The following is a 19,724-nucleotide window of genomic DNA, read 5'->3' as shown; positions in this document are numbered from 1 at the left end:
AAACTTTCCCACCTGCTGTTTTGACCGTCAAAAACAGTCAAAAATGCCTTCCACTTGATTTCCCCCAGTACACAGACACATGTGGGAAATTTGACTTATTTTGGCTGATTTGACAACTGTGTCAAGAATGTATCTTAGCATAGGAAGGTTTTAAAAGTGTTATATGAGCGTTACAGTCATATGTTACTACGTTTCATTCAAGACTGTTGTTTGAGCCCGCGGCAAAGGATAAGGAGTTGAATTAAACTCTTGCAAGGTTCAGTGACGTTTGTCCTTTGTTTCAGATTGTCTTTGAAGGAGTTGTCGGGGCCAGTTACCAAGGTGACATCGCTATTGATGACATCGAACTTGTCGATGGAAATTGTGGTAGTAAGTGCAGCTTGGAAAAAGATGTTGCTTTTGACGGGAAGCTGGGTGTAACACCAAATCTTCATTTCTTTATCAAAATTATTCACACTCAGTTCTAGATTTGAGACTTTCCTCCATACCTTAAATTTCACTCTGAAATTTTAAATCTAGAACTAACCTTTGACCCACAAAGAAAATCTGAATGTTGGGAATGCCTTTTCCAAAACCAGTCAAAACTCTCCAAAACATTTCAACCCTTTCTGTTTACAAATTTCTTTTTTTGCAGCTATTCCGCGAACGGCCGATCCGTTCCTCTACGTCAACAACTGCACCTGTGACTTTGAGGCTCTCTTCTGTTCCTGGACCCAGGATGCAAACGACGTCTTTGATTGGACGCTTACAACATCATCCACCCCATCGCAAGGGACCGGGCCGACTGGAGATCACACCGGAGGTAAGACTTACCTTCGAAAGGTTTGACTGTAGGGCGAGAAAGAATGCATGCACTCCCAGTCCGACTACCCCTAGCTGTTTTTAATGAGGCTTGAAAGCAGTATGCGCCCGATTTCATTTGCATAACATGAAACCCAAATGGCTTGAATCATGAAATTTATACCGTTTCAAAAAAAAGTCAGGTATCTTGGTCATAGCGGGCACCATGACTCTGCAGTGATAAAACACCATGCGAATGTCTCATCTCTTTTTGAGACTTTTTTCGGGTTTTACCAAGATGGCTTAACTGAACCAAGCAAACCAGAAAAATGCTAAACACAAAACTGGAAGCGACTTCACCCGACTGATGTGGTAGCGTGCTAACCCAACTTGAAGTTGGTTTCGGTTTTTGGTTGGGTTTTTACAACATTGCTGCAAAGTATTGAAGTTTCGTCTCCTACCTGCTGCCAGGTGGTCACTACGCCTTCATTGAGACCTCATCACCTCGTGTCCAGGGCCAAGTCTCCCGCCTCATCTCCAGTGATCTCTTTGCGACGGCCCCCCGATCGGCCTGCTTGGAGTTTTGGTACCACATGTTTGGAGGGGGGATGGGTACGCTGACGTTCTACACCTCCACCGGGAGCGGACGGGTGCCGTTCTGGAGTCTCTCAGGCTCTCAAGCCAATGCCTGGAAAGTTGCTAGGATAACCGTGTCATCACCGGTCCAGTACAACGTAAGTTGAACTCAGCCACAAATCAAGTTATGTTACCCATGGTTACAAACATGTTTTGCAAGTCGGCAGAGACATTTTTGACGAAAAGGCCTTTTAAAGAATCTTAAGCAACTCAGATCAACAAGAACCCAAACATTTTTCATCCACAACAATTTGCACTGACCCTAGAATGCCAAACTCGTACAAGACATCCTAGGTCACCGCACAAATTAAAGGAATGTCAGAAAAAAGTTTTCACGTGACGTTTAAAAATGATTTGGCAAAATCCAATTTTGGAAAAGTTGTCTTAAAATTTGACTTGGCTTACACAACTGGAGAAGTACAGTAGTGCTAGACCCCTTACAGAGGTGTAAGTGATGTTTCAAACCACAGAGCTCAGATTGCTGTCTTTGATGCAAACTAAAAGAAAATTACTAACATGAAAAACAGACTCAAGACTCACCGTGTGGGGATCCAGTCACATCAGTATATTGTCATAAGAAACATATTGATGTATATTTGACACCCCCCTTTTCCAATATTGAATTTGAAGCCATGTCCAACTTGTCCAAGTCAGGAACATTTATGGCTACAGCTACACGTTTTGGCACAGGTATTCTGTGGTGGATAGCCACAGCCGCAGAAAACAATGTCCACATTAGAAATGGCCTCAGGCTTGCCAATGAATAAGGTTGCGGCCTGCACTAACAAGGGCTCTGACTATGAACCAACCAAGGGAGGCAGATGAACTCTGCCTTTCCCATTCATGTCAGGAATCAGTGGTCACCTACCAAACAACAAGAACAGAACCTCACTTCCAATTTTTCTCTCAGAATGAAACAGAGGTTTGTTTGCGATTTCTCCTAAAGAGGTATAGTCTCTTTTTTGGTAAACGATATGCAACCTTGTTGTTTAACATTTCTTTTCGGCAGATTGTTATTGAAGGAGTTGTGGGTTCTAATTATCAAAGCGATGTCGCCATCGATGATATACTCTACACACTTGGAGCCTGCCCACCAATCAGTGAGTAGCGGTGTTGACCAATCTAGAGATCCTAGAAAGCCCAGAGCGGGACCCTAGAAATGATAAAACGATTGTTTGAAGAGAAGCAATTTTAATTTATACTTATTCAACGCAGCAATGAAAGCTGTTTTTAGAGAACTCAAATCCAAACACGCACTGCATGATGTAGCATGATTGAGTTGCATAGCTATCAGGTGTAGCTCTAAATTACTGTACCTCATCCGTGCTTTCACGACCAATCTTGCAAATCTCCCTTTCTTTTTCTTTGCTGGGTTGTCATGGCCATTGAAAAATTCCTTCAGTTTTCAAGTTCCATTGATCCCATCACTTGGTGGATGTTCTGCACGACAGATGCCTTGTGGTGCCTCTTGCATCTTCAGGCTCTTCATTTCTCTTAATTCCAATCACGGGTTCTCTTCTTTTCAACCAATCAGGAACGTGTACCTTTGAAACTGACAACTGTGACTGGATGCAGGAATCCAGCGCAGATGATTTTGACTGGACCCGAGTTCAGGCCGGGGCTGCCTCCCATTCCTCCGGCCAGCTTGTGGACAAGACGACTGGAACGTCAAACGGTGAGTCGGTTTGAACTCCTTAAAGTGCTGCGTCCAATCTGCTGCTGAAGAAAGTAACCTCATGGCCCAGTGAGCAGGGGTAGTGATGGTGAAGCACAGTGTTTACTTCACATGCTGACGTGGATTAAAGTCAGAGTCAAGTCCAACTTTTTGACCTGAGACTTGACTTGAAAAAACAATTGACTTGCAATCTTGATGAAAATTACCTGAGACATGACTTGAATTCGATTGGCTGACCTCAGCAATTTTTTTAAATACATGTACATGTAAGTTAAAAAAGAATTCGGTGAATTTCTACTTGCAAAACCAAACATGTCTGTTGTCATACATATGATTTATCATTAGATATATCGGCGTTTAAAAATGGAAAAATTTGACAGACAAGTGAGACTTGAACACAAAATAGATTATGTCAAATCACCAATTAAGGATGTCATAAAAAAGTGTTTATACTTTATCAATTGTGATGTTAAAAAAGGCTCATAACACTGACTTGGTGAAATATGATTACGGAAAAATTGACTTTAATAATGCTAACTTGAAAGAGGACTTTTTGGAAAAATTATTGCAACACGACTTGACTTGCTGAGAGACTTGGCTTAAAACCTGGAGAATTAGTTTGAGACCTCCACAGGGGTGAAAAATAATTAATAATCATTGATCACAAATTTGTCGAGTAGTTTTAAAGTCACTGGATCGATGAATTCATCACACTTTAGGTTATGTTATGTACCTCAATCCATCCCTTGGGCAAAACCTGGACCGTGCCATTATGTATTCTGGCTACTACCAACCGTCACTGATCGGTGAATGTCTCAAGTTCTGGTATCACATGCACGGCTCGGCTGTTGGCACCCTGCGGGTTTACACCTATGTTAATGGAGTCTTGGGTCCAGTGCTTTTTGAAAAGTCAGGGGACCAGGACGACGTGTGGCGGTACGCGACGGTGACATTGATGAATTCAACCTATGAATTCAGGGTAAGTTAACTGTTCACGATCTTGGAGGTCAAGTTATGTAGACTTAACTACAAAAGCGATTTTCCTTTCTAACTGTCATTGAAGCCCAAATCGAGAGAAGGGGGCACTGCATTGTGGGAAAATGTCAACATCGTGCAACATGCATGTAACAAGCTTTTCTTGAACAGAAAGCCAATGTGCATATTTCTAAGATTTGAGTTCTATAGACACTGTCATCCTGTTGTGCAGATATCACACAGAACATGGTTACATAACAATTCTCATATTTGAACTGGTTAAAATTGCTGTAGCATAAATCTTCCTTCAAAAACTTCAAAGTGTATTGTTCATTTTGTAAATTCTCATAATTTCAAAGATTCATCATGTTTGAAATTTTGATTTTGAAATTTTACAAACTTTGCTAGTTCATTATGTGTCCTGTGTCACAGGCTGCCATTGAAGGCACGCTTGGAACGAGCCAAACCGCCGACCTGGTCCTAGACGATGTTGATATCAGCGTTGGGCCATGTGACCCTCCAGGTATTAAAACATCTTGTTGCTGATTTGTTGTTTTCCTGTAGGCAAATCAGGGAAGTTGAGAAGCAGTGAGTCACAAAGGATCGCAAAAAATGCAAACCCCAACCAAGAAAAAGACATTGAGAGCTTTTTGGATGACTGGTTGGTTCTGAAAGTGAAAATTCAATTTGAAATTTGAAAGGAAATGATTTGAAAGTTATAAATTTATAAGTTATAAATTATAAATTAATATATGACATGGGCCAGGCTGTCCATGAGGAGTACATTTTGGGGAAACGTTTAAGTTTTCTGGTCCAGAATTTCTGGGTTGTGTTTTTGTGTAGCATCCTGCATTGATGTCAACCTTTCGGGTAAAATAATAAAATAAACAAGTTTCTTGTTTCTGCCAGATTCCCTCTTCCCATCTTCTTAATTTTTGACTTCTTTTTTGGGGGGGGTTGAATTTCCAAGATTTTCAATTTCCAATTTTTAACTTTTTGCTTCTCATAACTTTCGCAACTATCAATGCACGATTGAAATCTATTGCATCCATCCTCCATCCTGGAAATATGCAGTGATCAGAAAACAAGGCTGCCTCTATTTTTCATTGAAAAACTCAGACAAGAAACTATTTTATACTTGGGTTGAAGGGGTTTCTCAGACCTTTGCCCTATTCAGAGGACAATTTTCCCGATGAATTTCATTTTTGGTAAGGAAAAAAAATCACTATTTTTTCTAAATGACTAGGATTCTGTGATTTTGAGTCTGGCACATGCGGTTGGGTGAATGAAGCAACCCTGGACGATTTTGATTTTGTTTGGACACGGGGAGCTGACGCCTCCTCTTTAGCCCCGCCCAATGACCACACCCTTGCTAGTGATCTCGGTAAGTCAAGTGAAAATCGACTATGAGTTCTTGGGAACGGTTGCTCTGTGAAGGATAAAGTCACCAACATTTGTAAGGGACCATGGAATACACTGAATCATTGTGTTTTGGTAGATTTGTTCAACTTTTTTTTTGCAATTTACAAAGTATTTCAGAATCTCATTGCTTGTTGCTTAAATAAACGTCCATATTTGTGAGCAAAGCTGTTATGCCAACCTGTTGCATCGATATACGCTGGAACATTTTGTATTTTGCCGTCCTGAATTATATTTGCTTTGGCAATTTGCTGTGTTTCACAATAAGCCAGCGAGCAACCTGTCCTTAGAATTGTTTTTAATGGAAATCTGCAACTCAAAATTTGAACATTGAAACGTGCAAACTGAACATTGTCTCCCCTGATTTACATCGCAGCAAGAGAACCCCTCTCCAGAAAAGCCTCCACAAATTCTCAGTGCCCAAAAAAGTGCTTTTTTCTTAACCCAAGAAGGATTTCAAGTAGTTTTATAACAGCGTAGAAGATTTTAAAGGAGCACACACAAGTGAGCCTCAGTTATGATTCATTGCACGGAACCTTCACACTTTTTTTTTCCAGGGTACTACATGTTAATAGAGACTGCTGCTATCCCTACTGGCCGAAAGGCGTGGCTATTCAGCGAACATTTCAGCCCTGCCTCTGCCGGTGCTAACTGTTTCACCTTCTGGCTCTACATCTACGGCAGCGGTAAGTCTGTTCACGCAGAAGAAGTCTCCCAGTTAGAACATCTTGTTCTCATTGCAAATAGAGGGGGGAGGGGGGGCTGTTCCGCTTGGAACTGAACATTCCAATCAGAACGTGGCTTGAGAACAATCTGTTCACACAGTGGACCGTTTCTACTGATGCTTAGATTTCCTGATGGAATGTTAGTTTTCCACCGTGGACAGTCCAAAGGAACGCGAATGTTGTCAAATTATGAGACTCCCTCTAATAGCCTAGAGTTGCTGTCAGGTCCACCACTATAGACGTTATTCACAAGTCGGCCATATTGAATTGATAACGATGTCAACTGGTTTTTTTTGTTCTGGGAACCTAAGAATAGAAATAAAATCAACGAAAGGGAAAGGAAAGTTCATCACTGATTAACTTCATTTAGAGTGATGAACAATTCAAAATTTGTTATTATGATTTATTATATCTACATGTAAGTGCTTTAATCAACATTGAAAAATAAGTGAGTCAAGGAACCCAAAATAGTCTGGCACCACCTGATTTGACAGATTAGTGCTTGGAACTTGGAACTGGCTTTACTCACACCCTAGGGAGTTGGGGTTAGGAGTCGCTGCTTTGTTTTACTTGCTGCATGGTCAAACCAGCCAGTGTGTTACAATATAGACTTTCCCGTCATCACTTATGAAAAATCTTGATTTCTCCCCGTCGCTGCTTTTTTAGGAGTTGGCAACATGACTGTCTATGTCAAGGACACAGCATCCGGGTCGATGATGCCTCTCCACACCGAGTCCGGAAATCGCGGTAGCCTCTGGCACGAGATCTCGGTCACCATTATCAACAATGCCGAGTTCCAGGTGTATCTAGAAGGCGTGGAGGGACTGAATGCAAGCACAGCAATCATGGCGGTGGATGACACACGGCTAGTTGACGGTGGTTGCATGAGTAAGTCGATAGGTCGAACCATAGATAGGAGCAGAGTAGCAGTTGTGTCTCCAGAAGGGATGTATTCTTGTATCAAATTCAACATAGTGACAGAAATAATAATGATTTCCGTAAAGTGTTTCTCTGGTGTCGGACCTCACAGCAATATAATGGAAGGTAATGAGTATGAAAATATTTGCTCGGCAAAACAGATTACCAGCCAAAACTTTATTCAGTATTTGTTGCGTTGGACAGGTTTCTAGGCAAAACCTCATGCAGTATGTACTGCGTGAGACTGGTTACCAGCCAAAATGTACCGTGGTATATACTGCATATGTCTGGTTACCAGCCAAAACTGAAAGCATTATAAATTACTTGGGACCGGTTACCAACTGGTTTTAGTGTAGCTTAGCTCATCAAGTTTCTAAAGTACCATTTCCTTCATATGAGCACCATAAAATCAGGCCCTGTTTTTTAACATTGCAAAACTTCCGAATTTGACAGTGGTTTTCTGGACTCAATTGTTGCTGTCAATTTTCCCATCTGCAATCTCTTTATTCCCAGTTCCCGGCCAATACGACTGTGACTTTGAAATCGACAGCTGCAGCTACACCGATGCCACAGACGATGATTTTGATTGGACGAGATCCAGCTTCTCAACGCCCTCCCTTGACACTGGACCTTCTTTCGACCACACCACAGGAACTGGTCAGTTTCTTTAAAGAGTCACCCATAATTCAATGCTTCTTTAGTTACCAATGTGGAATAGGCCACTCTTCGTTTGCCTGTAATATATATGGTCGGCCAGCGGTTGCAGAAAGTCACTCTACAATTTGACCTCAAATTTGTTCAAAATTCACATTTATCCCGTTAAGTTTGAAGAACACTTGGGCATGCAACTTTTCCTCAGATCAGACAAAAGTAACAGGCACACGACCTGACACAAGACTAGACACAAGAACAGACACAAGTAGCAGACACAAGACCAGACACAAGACCAGACACAAGACCAGACACAAGACCAGACACAAGACCAGACACAAGACCAGACACAAGACCAGACACAAGACCAGACACAAGACCAGACACAAGACCAGACACAAGACCAGACACAAGACCAGACACAAGACCAGACACAAGACCAGACACAAGACCTTACACAAGACCAGACACAAGACCTTACACAAGACCAGACACAAGACCAGACACAAGACCAGACACAAGACCTGACACAAGACCAGACACAAGTAACAGGCACACGACCAGACACAAGACCAGACACAAGAACTGACACAAGACCAGACACAAGACCAGGCACAAGACCAGACACAAGACCATGCACAAGACCAAACACAAAACCATGCACAAGACCAGACATAAGACCAGACACATGATCAGACACAAGACCAGACACAAGACCAGGCACAAGAACAGGTCCAAGTAACAGAGTGAACAATGACAAAGGAATGCTTTTGTTGCAGTTCATTTGAATAGATTGTGGCTTGAATTCAGACTGGAGTTCTTGTGTGGTCTTGTGATGGTCTTAAGTGGCTTTCACTACAACACTGGTTCAAGCAGTCTATAATAAGCATTTTGCGAGTTAAATTGGAATAAAACCTGGTACTCTGAGTTCTTTAAATTCATGTGAACATAACAATTTGAATTCTCCATACTAAAAATACTGTTGCTATACTTCGTGATTCGGGGCAAGCTTTTGCTTAGTTACTTAAGAGATGCCTTGCAACAATACACGTACACTGATCAGTGGATAAGAAGGGCACAAAGGAGCCAGTCTATTCCAGAGATGGTGGTCACTGAGCAAAAGCTTTCCCCGAACCTCGAGGTATAGCAGCAGCGCCTTTAGTCCGGGGAATTAAAATTGTTTTGTTTCTCTGCAATCAAATTACTCAGTGTACCAGATTGTATTCAAATTTAACTTGCAAATGGCTCATTTCAAGCCGTTAGGTCAACAGTTGAAACCGTTGAGCATTCCCAGAGCTTTAAGTGATAGGTGTGCTGACATGTCTAACTGATTTCCCATGTAAACGTGCACAAAGTCTAAGCAGCATGTGGAAATGGGTCCTGTGTTGAACTTCAATTTGGTCACTGTTCACTGCCTGTTGGGGTAGCAAATGGCCCTCTGTGAATGTGGCCTGGTGTAGTATGGAACAATATGAGGTTCGGCCATTAGCAGATATCCTAAAGGTACCGTATTATTTGCCCTCATTAAATCAGAGTTTGTCGCATCAGAAGTTGGAAATGGTATCTTATGGTTCATAGATAACTGATTGCTTGAATTCAAGGTTGATGATCATTGCCCTGTCTGCAGTAAACTTCTTCATTAGGCAAAGTCAGGTTTATTAAAACCATTGCTGGAACTAAACCGAACAATCATTGGACGTAATGTTTTGACAACCTCGTCGTTATCTTCTAAGGGGCTGGCTTTTACGTCTTCATTGAGACTTCCTCGCCCCGAGTCGTCGGTGAGAAAGCCCGTCTTGAGAGTGCCACGGTCCCACCCACGCTGGAGAACTGTCTGGACTTCTGGTACCACATGTGGGGAGATGATGTGGATACGTTGAAAATTTATGCCAGGGCGGATGGAGCCGGGCTGGGCTCACCTATCTGGATTCGAACAGGTACCAGGGATGACCAGTGGTACCAGGGACGGGTTGCTCTTGCCATGGCAACCCCGTATAAGGTAAAGAAACTGAGCACGTGTCTGTTCCCAACAGTTCTATAACATTGAATCAAATCTGAGTTTTTAAATTGTGTATTATGATTGATATAGTCTGTGAAAAAATCTTGCCATCCAAGTCCTTCTTTTATTATGCAAATGAAATAGACTAGTAAAATAGGGTTGTGAACTAGTTCAACACCGGTACAATTTTATTTGGTGAGGTCTGGTAGACTTTCTGTGGTCAGACGCACCTTTTGAACCTTGGTCATGGTTTGAAGTTCATAGTATTGGAAAATTTCTCAGACATATTTTATTGCGTTTTATGTGCAGTACGTATTTGAGGCTGTGGTTGGAGCAAGCTTCCTGAGTGATATCGCTCTGGACGATATCAGGGTTTATGCCGGACCTTGTGAAGGTAAAGGGGATTGGTTATTACTAAAAAGTTGGGTTTTGGACCTTCTTGAGTTAGGAGAGGTATGGGATTCCCCGTTCAAGAGCTCAACTATCCAGTAAACCAATCTTTCTTCATTAATCTTGATAAGCATACGGAGATGCCTGTTTTAAGTACATCTGTGAAAAGTAAAAATCTCTAACTGACCTGACCTGTCCAGTTTTCATGATATTATTGTCAAAATGACCTCAAGACATTTGTGGAAAAACACTCAAAGGCTTGGTGCGATAATAGCCATTAATAAATAAGTGTTGATATTGAACAAAATTTAAAAGTAACGGGAATTTTAGATATAATTTGGTTGTGTAAGTTAACACACTCCCCCCTGTTTTATTGAATTACACCATAAAATACAAACTGCAAACTCTGTATGCTAGAGACTTGAAATCAGTGGAGTATTTATCACCTCATTTTTGTCAATTTTTGATGCGTCTGATTTCAAAAATACGGTTCAGATTGATAAGGTATTTTTCCCTACTTTGCAGCCCCCAACCTATGTGAGTTTGAGGAGCCAGACTTGTGCGGGTACACTTTCGACCCAACAGCCAATTTCAATTGGACACGGAATGCAGGCAGAACACTGACGCTACTCACCGGTCCCAGTGTGGACGTGTCCTATGGCTCCGCCAATGGTATGCGATAATCTCAGAGGTTTTGTTGAGTCCTCATATACTGCCGAAGTTGAGGCCAGTTCTTTCAAAAGTTCATCCACTTAATCCAGTCACAAGTCCTTTCTTAAAACCATTGTGAAAAGTCAGGCGAATGCTTTTGTCATAATGCATTTGGGTAACTTGTGGCTTGGCTTAAGACTTTAGATGGCTTTTCAGGGCGTGTGGATTTAAAGGGGACTTTGAGAACTCTTAATAGACTGTTTCGGACTTTAAGGTTTTGTGAAAGACCTACACAGACTTTTGAGGAATTGTGACAGCCTCTCAGGTGTTAATGAAGACTTTTAGTAGACTTTCCAAGGTCTTATAAGGGCTTGTGGCCTTAAAGTGGCTATAATGACTTGTTACGACTTACAGAAGTTGTTAGAACTTATGATTGACTTACAATAAGGGTTGTGAGGACTTGTGGACTTACATGCACTAGGGCTGTCTGGGACTTGGTATGGATTCACTTTAAATTTCGAGGACTTACAATGAACTTTCCAGGGCTTACAAGGACTTGTTAGCTGGGGACTTTCAGAGGTTTGTCAGGACTTCTGATGGACTTACTTGTGCCTGGCTTATAACGACTTTGGGTTGACTCACAGGGGGTTTGAGGACTAGACTCTAGTTCTGAAATGTCTGTGCCGTTGGATCCGACTCCAACGAGTTGTTAAGCATAGTTTCAAATCCGATTGACTTAAATCAACATACATATGCACACACTTCTTGAAGGGCAATACATGTACACGGAGGCAACCAATCAACGTCAAGGTGATGTAGCAAGATTGATCTCACCACCGTTCGTCCCTGACCAGAGCACTCAGACAGTTTGCTGGAGGTTCTACTATCACATGTTTGGAGACGAGATGGGAACCCTACGGGTGAAGGTATGAATAATGCATGATTTAGGTCATGAATAATTCATGGTTGGTCCCTGACCAGAACACTCTTCTAAATATTCTACTATCAAATGCTTTGTGATCACAGGCTATAACAAACAGGGTTACCAGCCAGAAGGTGATGATACGTACATTTATGTTTGTTGTGACTGATACTCTGCAAATATTTGCCCAGCACATTAATTTGTCAGAAAAATTTTCTGCTAAGCATTTGTATGAAAGTTGCATCACAATGTGTAACCTTTGGAGGAAGGTTTGATTAATGCATGAATTACTGTTTGAATAATTTATAGTAAATTTGCATGAGAAAAGAGTTGCATCAACCTCATTATTTGTCAACCTCCATCCCAACAGGTATTCGGTGATCCAAACATACTTTGGTCTATGAGCAGCAACTTTGGCGATCAGTGGTTCCTGGGAGAGGTTGAGCACACCAGTCAGACTGCCTACCAGATGGTCTTTGAAGGGGAGATCGGCATCGGGGATCGTAGCGACATGGCCATTGATCACATCTCCAAAATTGCTGGACCCTGTCCCGCTCAAGGTGGGCACTCTCTCCCATCTACTTTGGCATGGGTTCTTGTGCATTTGTCGCGGGCCTGCATAGCGCAAGTGACCAAAGTTTGCTCCACCCTACTCTGTTTAGCTTGCATGCAATTGACATGGTTCCTTCTTCCCCATATTTTGTCAGTTAGGAGGCATATCACGTCTTGATGGGATACTAATTGAACCCAAAAGTTTGAAAGAGATGCAAAACTTAAATGAGACGGTGGGTAAACAAGTTATTACTCATTTTGATGTAGTGGGTCGTGAGTGTCTTTTTTCATGAAGCGCTTATTACATTAATACTGTTTTTGTCTGGATTTCGAGGCTTCTTCTCCTGTTGGGTTTCCAGGAAGTTGCGACTTTGAGCGTGATACGTGCACTTGGAGCAACCGGCAGGATGACTTGTTTGACTGGGTGCGGTTGAACAGTGGCACAGCCAGTCAGTATACAGGACCCAGCGCCGACCACACCTGTGGAGTCTCCGGATTTTGCGCTCCTGGTAAAGTTTTGCCAAAATGTTTTAGGATTTAGATGATCTCTTCAAAAGGTCTTTCCATATTTGGGATTGATTGATGCACACATCTGTGATGATACCACACAGAGCAAATCCTAGATGCTAGCCGAAGTGGACAGAGTCCAGCTGTCATGTTCTTTCCAGTTTCATGAATTGTCAAAGAGGTTAAAAAGCAGTCACACGTGATGCTTTACAGAAAGTGAGCGCAAGACTTCTATAATCTTTGCTGTGTAAGAGAACTATTGTCTTGCCTTTATAACCCCAGAAAAGTCACATACAGTAGTGAAAATTCATGGCTATCTTTTAACAACCATATGCATGCCACTGGATGTTTCTGGGATTTCTCTTCAACCGCCACTCTTATCCCTGAATCAAAGATTCGGTTAAACTATGGGTAAAACCTCAGCTCGTGCATGGGCTGATATAGTCATTTCCTACACCAGTGTGCAACACTGTAACTCTTTGCAGGTTTTTTCCTGTACATCGAGACTTCATCACCACGTGTGCCCGGTGACTACGCCCGTCTCGCCAGCAGCTTCCTGACTCCGGGCCAAGATTTCTGCATGACGTTCTGGTATCATATGTACGGCGTGGACATTGGCGAGCTTCTTGTACTCAAATCCACCTTGTCTAGCGAGGCAGTCATCTGGTTTCTGTCCGGTCAGCAGAGCACCAACTCAACAGATTGGAAGTACGGTCAGGTCGGAGTGACAGACTCAAACCCTTTTCAGGTACTGTAGCTGAGGTTTTCCTTCATGGCTTATTAATGTTCTGTGTATGATCACAGGCTAGGTTAGGTAAGTCACAGTTGTGGTCACAGGTCCTGACACAAGTCCAGTCACAAGCCCAGTCACATACCCGGTCACAACTCAATTCAGTCACAAGTCTGTTCACAAGTGCAGTCACAAACCCAGTCACAAACCCAGTCTCAACTGACAAGCCATAAGTCCAGTCCCTAGCCCAGTCACACGCCCAGTCACAAACCCAATCTCAACTGCCAAGCCAATTCAGTCTCCAATCTGTCCATAAGTCAAGTCTCTAGCCCAGTCACAAATCCAGTCACAACTGACAAGCCAATTCAGTCCCAAGTCTGTCCATAAGTCCAGTTACAAGCCCTGCCACAAGCCCAATCACAACTCACAAACCCATTTATTCGCAAGTCTGTCTATAAGTCCAGTCACAAGCCTAGTCACAAACCCAGTACAAGCACCAGGATAGGTAAGTCAAAGGATAACCTCTATACTCATCCCACGCCTGTGATCTTACTGTTGAGTTTGTGCATGCGGAGGCTTGAAATAGTCTGTTGAACATCTGTGTTGGTCTCAAGCAGCCATTGGCTAAAGCTGAGTATTGTAACAAATATCTCTCTGTGACGTAGCGTTAGAGTTAAATTAAAACCATCATAGAGCACTGTGGTTGTGATCGCTTATTAAGATACTGCACCCAGGCCATGTGTGAAATAATATTGTTGGCAAGTTGTATTAAGCAACCACCAAATTGTTTTTCCGTTTGAGTAGTTACACTGAATCAATCTTCACTTAAATGACCATGTGACATACCTTGCGGTGATCATGTGACTCATCTCATCAGGTGATGTTTGAAGGTGTCGTGGGCAAGTCCTTTGCAGGCGATATCGCGATTGATGATGTACTATTTCTTCCTGGACTCTGTAATGGTAGGTCGCTTTCTTCAGTTTGCCTCAAATAATTTCGCAGCTAGAATGAGATACTGTCATTGCTGAATTCCTCTTTGACCATTAGCAGGCTTCAGGAGAATGCTTAGTTTTATTATCTTCCTACAGCTGCAGAGGGACTTACACTCTGCCCACAAGATTTCAGCCGCCCTTTCAATCTGTTTGAAACACCAGGTTACTCTGAAATATGTACAGTCTTCGCAGTTCACGTGATAGGTTGATCTTCAGCCATCCCTGTTGTAGAACTAAGGCTACTCTTGGAGACTGTGCATTTGTTTGTGTAGCTCCTAGGCTTTGGAACAACCTGTCCCTTCATATAAGAAATGCCAAATCTGTTGACGCATTCAAGATTGCTACAAAAACTCATCTCTTTAAAGAAGCTTTTTCCAACGCCTAATATCTCACCTCAGATAGTGATGGGTATTGTCGTGCACAGTTGAGTATATTTGTATAGTACCTGCGCAATATAAATGTTCCTTGTTATTATTATAATTAAACTTAGCATGTATATAGGCCTCCATTATGATACAGTGCTATTGTACTCATCGCGTTGTACTTTCTGTGTGTCTGTACTAGTTTTTGTGAAATGTGGGGGACTGAAAGAATGGAAATAGAGGTTGGCCTTGTCTGTGTTTAAGGAGACGATTTCTTTTGTTGGGGAAACTTTTGCATTTCATGTATTTCTTTGTGAATTCTTGGGCAGCTTTCCCAACCATTGCCGACCCGACCCAATACGGCTTCAATGCGACGTGTGACTTTGAGGCTTCCCTCTGCTCCTGGCAACAAGCCAGAGACGACCAATTTGATTGGACGCGCTACCAGGGAAGCACGCCCTCTGTTGACACAGGACCAAGCGGGGACCACACAACTGGTTCAGGTAAATGCTGCTGACTACACTGCCCCTTTTTTTCTGGATTCTATAATTTTGTTTCTATAATTTAGAACCCGTTAAACCTACACAATCCTTGTCTTTTCAATTGGAATTTTCTCAACAATGAATGCAGGCTTCGTTCATCAGTAACCAACAGCTAGCAGACATGCGTACTCGAGCCATTAAAAATTGAGAAAACACTGTACAAAGTCTTGTAAAAATTGGAAGTTTGGTCTGCTGAGAGCACTGGAAATATGGGCAGCAAGATTTGTAGAATTTGCATCGGTCATGTGCATATTAGCATTGTATTCCAGATGATAACCTGTAATTCTATAGTTTTGGACTGATGGGGTCACAAATGTCCGGCCAGAGGTCACCCCCGCTATTTGGCCTTTGCTTATTCGTTTCCAAGGTTACTACATCTACACGGAGGCTTCGTCTCCCCGGTTGGCCCTAGAGAGGGCCCGCATCACCACCCGCACCCTCAACCCGACCAGTCTCCTTGGCAACTGCCTCTCCTTCTGGTACCACATGACGGGCAGTTCCATGGGAACGCTCAATCTGTTCATGACGTCATTGGCCAACGGCACGGACACGACACTGTGGTCCAAGACAAGAGAGCAGGACGGCGATTGGCTGCTTGGCCAGAGAACGATTCGAAGTGACCAAGCTTTCACGGTGAGTGGAGAGGAAAATTGGCCTTGCAATACACAAGAAGAAAGTTGGGAAATACAAACATCCGCCATAGTCACAAATCCCTGGAATCCCTTAACTTTAAAAAATGTCACTTATAAACAGTGATGTAACCGTGAGTGGCCCAGGTTCGCAGTGCTGCTAAGCACATGGTTTTACGCTTACAAAGCTCTCTGCATTTCATGGAGACCATAAACAGTAAGCACAGCAAAAGGCATGTTAACCTTGGAGGAAAGTAGTGTCATATTAGGCCCAAATCTCAATGCGCACACAACCATAAGCATATTAAGTGTGCCAGACACCACCATGAAATAGTGCTTAAGGTTAGCAATTTTTTCAAATGGTTGACTAGATCATCCGACCGTCCATTGTCATATAAAACTTCAATCTTCACTTGAACGTTCCCATGGATTGCTGGTATTGTGAGGTTTTTAATCTGAGCAAGCAAGGGCCAAGGGCACATCATAAATAGGTGTGAAACACAAAGCTGGCGATCTAAATCGAGCTTCCAGTTATATTGTGTCCTTAGGCAAGCCACTTTACCCCTACTCGTCTTTCTCCACCCAGGAACATGAATGAGTACCTGTGGAGGTAGAGATATTGTTCCTATTTGACGCAGTACCCCTTTACATCTGAAGTGACAGCATAGGGTGTGTAACCTCTGTAGAGCTGAGATGGTTTTAGGAAGATGGTTTTAGGAATGTTGATGGGCAGGGTAAGCAGGGGTAATAATAATGCTACATACATGTATGTGTGATTTCAGATTACCTTTGAGGGAATAATTGGTTCCAATTTCTACAGCGACATTGCTCTTGACGACATCATATACACTCAGGGTCCCTGCCCGCCACCACGTAAGTGCTTACCACCACACTGTGTGGGTCTGTGATTATCTGTGATTTATTTCTTTCAACCACCTTGTGTGGGTCAAGGATTTGAGTTTGTTTAAGAGTAAAAATATTCACCGTTTAAACTGATATTCATGAACTATTGATCTGGCTAAATTGTGACTTGATGAGATCTTGATAAGTTATGAAGAGTTGTCACTTGAGATTGCTTGGTTAAACTCTTGTACTTGTTGCCATAATTACAGGTGAGTGCGACTTTGAGCTTGATTTCTGCGAGTGGGAGCAGGTGTCTTCTATTGATGATTTTGATTGGACAAGACCGAGGGGTGTTGATATACACCCGGGCCAAGGCACCAGGCTGCCTGACAAAACAACTGGATCTTCCACAGGTAGGTCTGGACACCAGAGAAGGAAGATTTAAAAGACCGTTCATATCTGATAAAGTTGTAACATCAGACTAACCTGGCCTGTCATTTGACATTCAAGCCTAAGGGCATACCTTGTTATCAATGAGCCTCGAGCTGGACCAAGAGAGGGCGCAAATAGCAATGGAGGCTCCTTTGGTCGGAGCTGAACTGCGCTGGTTCAGGAACGACTATGAAATGCACTCATTATGGTTGCATAGCTACCAACAAAATGAACACTCTCAACCAAAATGACTGTCTTCAACCAACGAGGGGGTGCTTCTGCTCAAAGCAGATAGCCTCTTACTGAGGCAAAGAAGAAATTCTCGGTATGAAAATTATTGCGAAAGATTCTGGAGACCCTGAACGTAACAAGAGATGCACAGTATCTGACAATAAAATGCGACCTTGAGATTTGGCTATGTGGTTTGGTTGGGTCATTAGAGTGAAACTACGTTGCGTGTGCTAGGTGCCCTGATCTTACTGGTCTGTCCTTGATGTTGATAGCAATTTCTCAATAAGAAGCACTTGTGGCAAAATGTGGCCAATGTTGAAATGTGCTTAACTAGTGACATCGGTTATGTTGTGAGAAATGGTGAGAGATTGGAAAGCCCTTTGACCTCACCACTGTTCAGGTCATTTTGCCTACATTGACGAGACCGCACGGCAAGCTGGTGACACCGCCACTCTTGTCAACCCCAACTTTCCTGCGATTCCCGACGGCGAGTGCCTACGTTTCTGGTACTACGTGCATGGGATTGGCGTGGGGTCTCTCAAAGTCTTCCAGTACTTCCCCAACACAACGAGTCTGGGAGCCAGAATGTGGGGGAAGAGCGGTGACCAGGGAGACCAGTGGAGACTGGGAAGGGTCACCCTCCAGGCAAATTTGCCGTTTTTGGTGAGAAAACAAGTGGTTCCATTCTAGCCCATCAGTTTTACCCTGTGGCACGAGAGAAATTTGGCCTAATGACCAACACCAAGAGACAATTTGATCACGTATTCTTGAAGTGCATTGCAAGACTAGTCTCTTGTTAATTCTCTACTTAAAACACATATTGGGAGACAGGAAAGTTGATATTTTGCTTGACCTTTCTAAAGCATGGATTTTCAGACGTATCCCTCAGTGCATTTTTCATTACTCTTGGGGTAATGCTTCACGTGCTAGGGGCTGGCTGGGAGCTTGTTGGCAAAACTGTGAAAGCTTGCTCAGGGGGTATTTAGTGATGTTAGGCTGGGTTAGTATGTACGAATGCCAGACTGAGGCATGAAGTGCACGATAGATCAACCGGAGTGCATCTTTGAAGCATTTAATGCAGTTTTACGAAAGTATTCCCGAACTGACTGTATTCTTTAATAACAGTTTTTTTATTGTCTAGTTTTGTCACATTTACCAAACTAAGACAGAAAGTCTATTTTACTACTTCAGGAATGTGCAAGCTTTTATTCTTTACAATTTCATAAGAATTGTTTTATGATCCCTCGGTTGATGTATTATTTTAATCCTCATTTGGATCCAACCAGGCTGCGTTTGTGGGCACTGTTGGCAGCACCGGTCAAGGCGACGTGGCCATCGACGATGTAGAAGTGACCATCGGTCCGTGCCCTCTGGCCGGCTACTGTGACTTTGAAGACGGCTTCTGCTCCTGGACCAACGAAGGGACGCTGGACGACCTGGACTTTGTGAGAGGCAGCGGCACGACAGACTCCTTGGAGACAGGACCATCCTTTGACCACACCAAAGGAACAACAGAAGGTACAAAAGACCTACTTATGTTTACTGAATAATGACGCTGTATTGTTGTTCGGCATGCCAAACAATGCATGTACCTGTAGCCATTGGCATGCACAAGGGTTTATCCACTACGAACACAGGGCGAGGGTTCCCCTCGTTTTCTCTGTTTTCTCCGAAAGATGCATTCAGAATTCACATCTTGGCATGAACAGAAAGAAAGTCCTTTTTAGCTCGTTATAGTTGAGCTCTGAAGACAAATGACTCTGAATTGGATTTGAGTGTTTCCCTGTTTATGTTGAAAGATAAAATCAGAGTAAGCGTGTTTTCCTTAGAGGTGCTCTTTAATATTACTAACATATCCATTTTTGTTTATTCTATAAGACAGACGCTTTTGCTGAATGATTGCTAATTTTATTAGTGCTTAGAAAAAAATTAAGTAAAGATCCCGTACAAAGACTGGTTACATCAAAAGTATTAGACACTGGGTATTCTTAACCAGCTTTATAGCAGTTTTTCCAACAAATGGAAAAGGAAGTTTTTTTATGGGGACATTTTTGAATAAACACCAGGCTTCAGTGTGGAAAATGCTGTTCATGAATGTTTTAAGTTTAGGCAGAATTGACCTTTTGACTGCATTCCTCAGGCAGGCCTTTTCTTTGTGACTAC

General features: G+C 42.7%; 1 protein-coding gene across 1 annotated transcript in view; it reads left to right on the top strand.

Annotated features, from left to right (window-relative positions):
- Positions 1-19,724, top strand: part of LOC110983119 (MAM and LDL-receptor class A domain-containing protein 1-like) — a 94,599-nt gene that overhangs the window by 12,606 nt on the left and 62,269 nt on the right. Inside the window, exons 11-35 of the mRNA XM_087131449.1 lie at positions 285-369; positions 635-802; positions 1,252-1,514; positions 2,426-2,516; positions 2,951-3,091; positions 3,811-4,070; positions 4,499-4,589; positions 5,313-5,450; positions 6,043-6,171; positions 6,877-7,098; positions 7,642-7,785; positions 9,513-9,778; positions 10,088-10,172; positions 10,694-10,840; positions 11,591-11,745; positions 12,112-12,301; positions 12,653-12,802; positions 13,286-13,548; positions 14,408-14,492; positions 15,214-15,387; positions 15,794-16,059; positions 16,838-16,928; positions 17,168-17,311; positions 17,962-18,224; positions 18,848-19,079. Of these exons, the coding sequence (XP_086987575.1) occupies positions 285-369; positions 635-802; positions 1,252-1,514; positions 2,426-2,516; positions 2,951-3,091; positions 3,811-4,070; positions 4,499-4,589; positions 5,313-5,450; positions 6,043-6,171; positions 6,877-7,098; positions 7,642-7,785; positions 9,513-9,778; positions 10,088-10,172; positions 10,694-10,840; positions 11,591-11,745; positions 12,112-12,301; positions 12,653-12,802; positions 13,286-13,548; positions 14,408-14,492; positions 15,214-15,387; positions 15,794-16,059; positions 16,838-16,928; positions 17,168-17,311; positions 17,962-18,224; positions 18,848-19,079 (4,243 nt within the window). The remainder of the gene's footprint in view (positions 1-284; positions 370-634; positions 803-1,251; positions 1,515-2,425; positions 2,517-2,950; positions 3,092-3,810; positions 4,071-4,498; positions 4,590-5,312; positions 5,451-6,042; positions 6,172-6,876; positions 7,099-7,641; positions 7,786-9,512; positions 9,779-10,087; positions 10,173-10,693; positions 10,841-11,590; positions 11,746-12,111; positions 12,302-12,652; positions 12,803-13,285; positions 13,549-14,407; positions 14,493-15,213; positions 15,388-15,793; positions 16,060-16,837; positions 16,929-17,167; positions 17,312-17,961; positions 18,225-18,847; positions 19,080-19,724) is intronic.

Source organism: Acanthaster planci, linkage group LG21 (genome assembly GCF_054643075.1).
Source record: "Acanthaster planci isolate LZ-2023a linkage group LG21, COTS_SCS, whole genome shotgun sequence".
In the NCBI taxonomy this organism is placed as follows: domain Eukaryota; kingdom Metazoa; phylum Echinodermata; class Asteroidea; order Valvatida; family Acanthasteridae; genus Acanthaster; species Acanthaster planci.
This window is presented reverse-complemented; position numbering and strand designations above follow the sequence as displayed.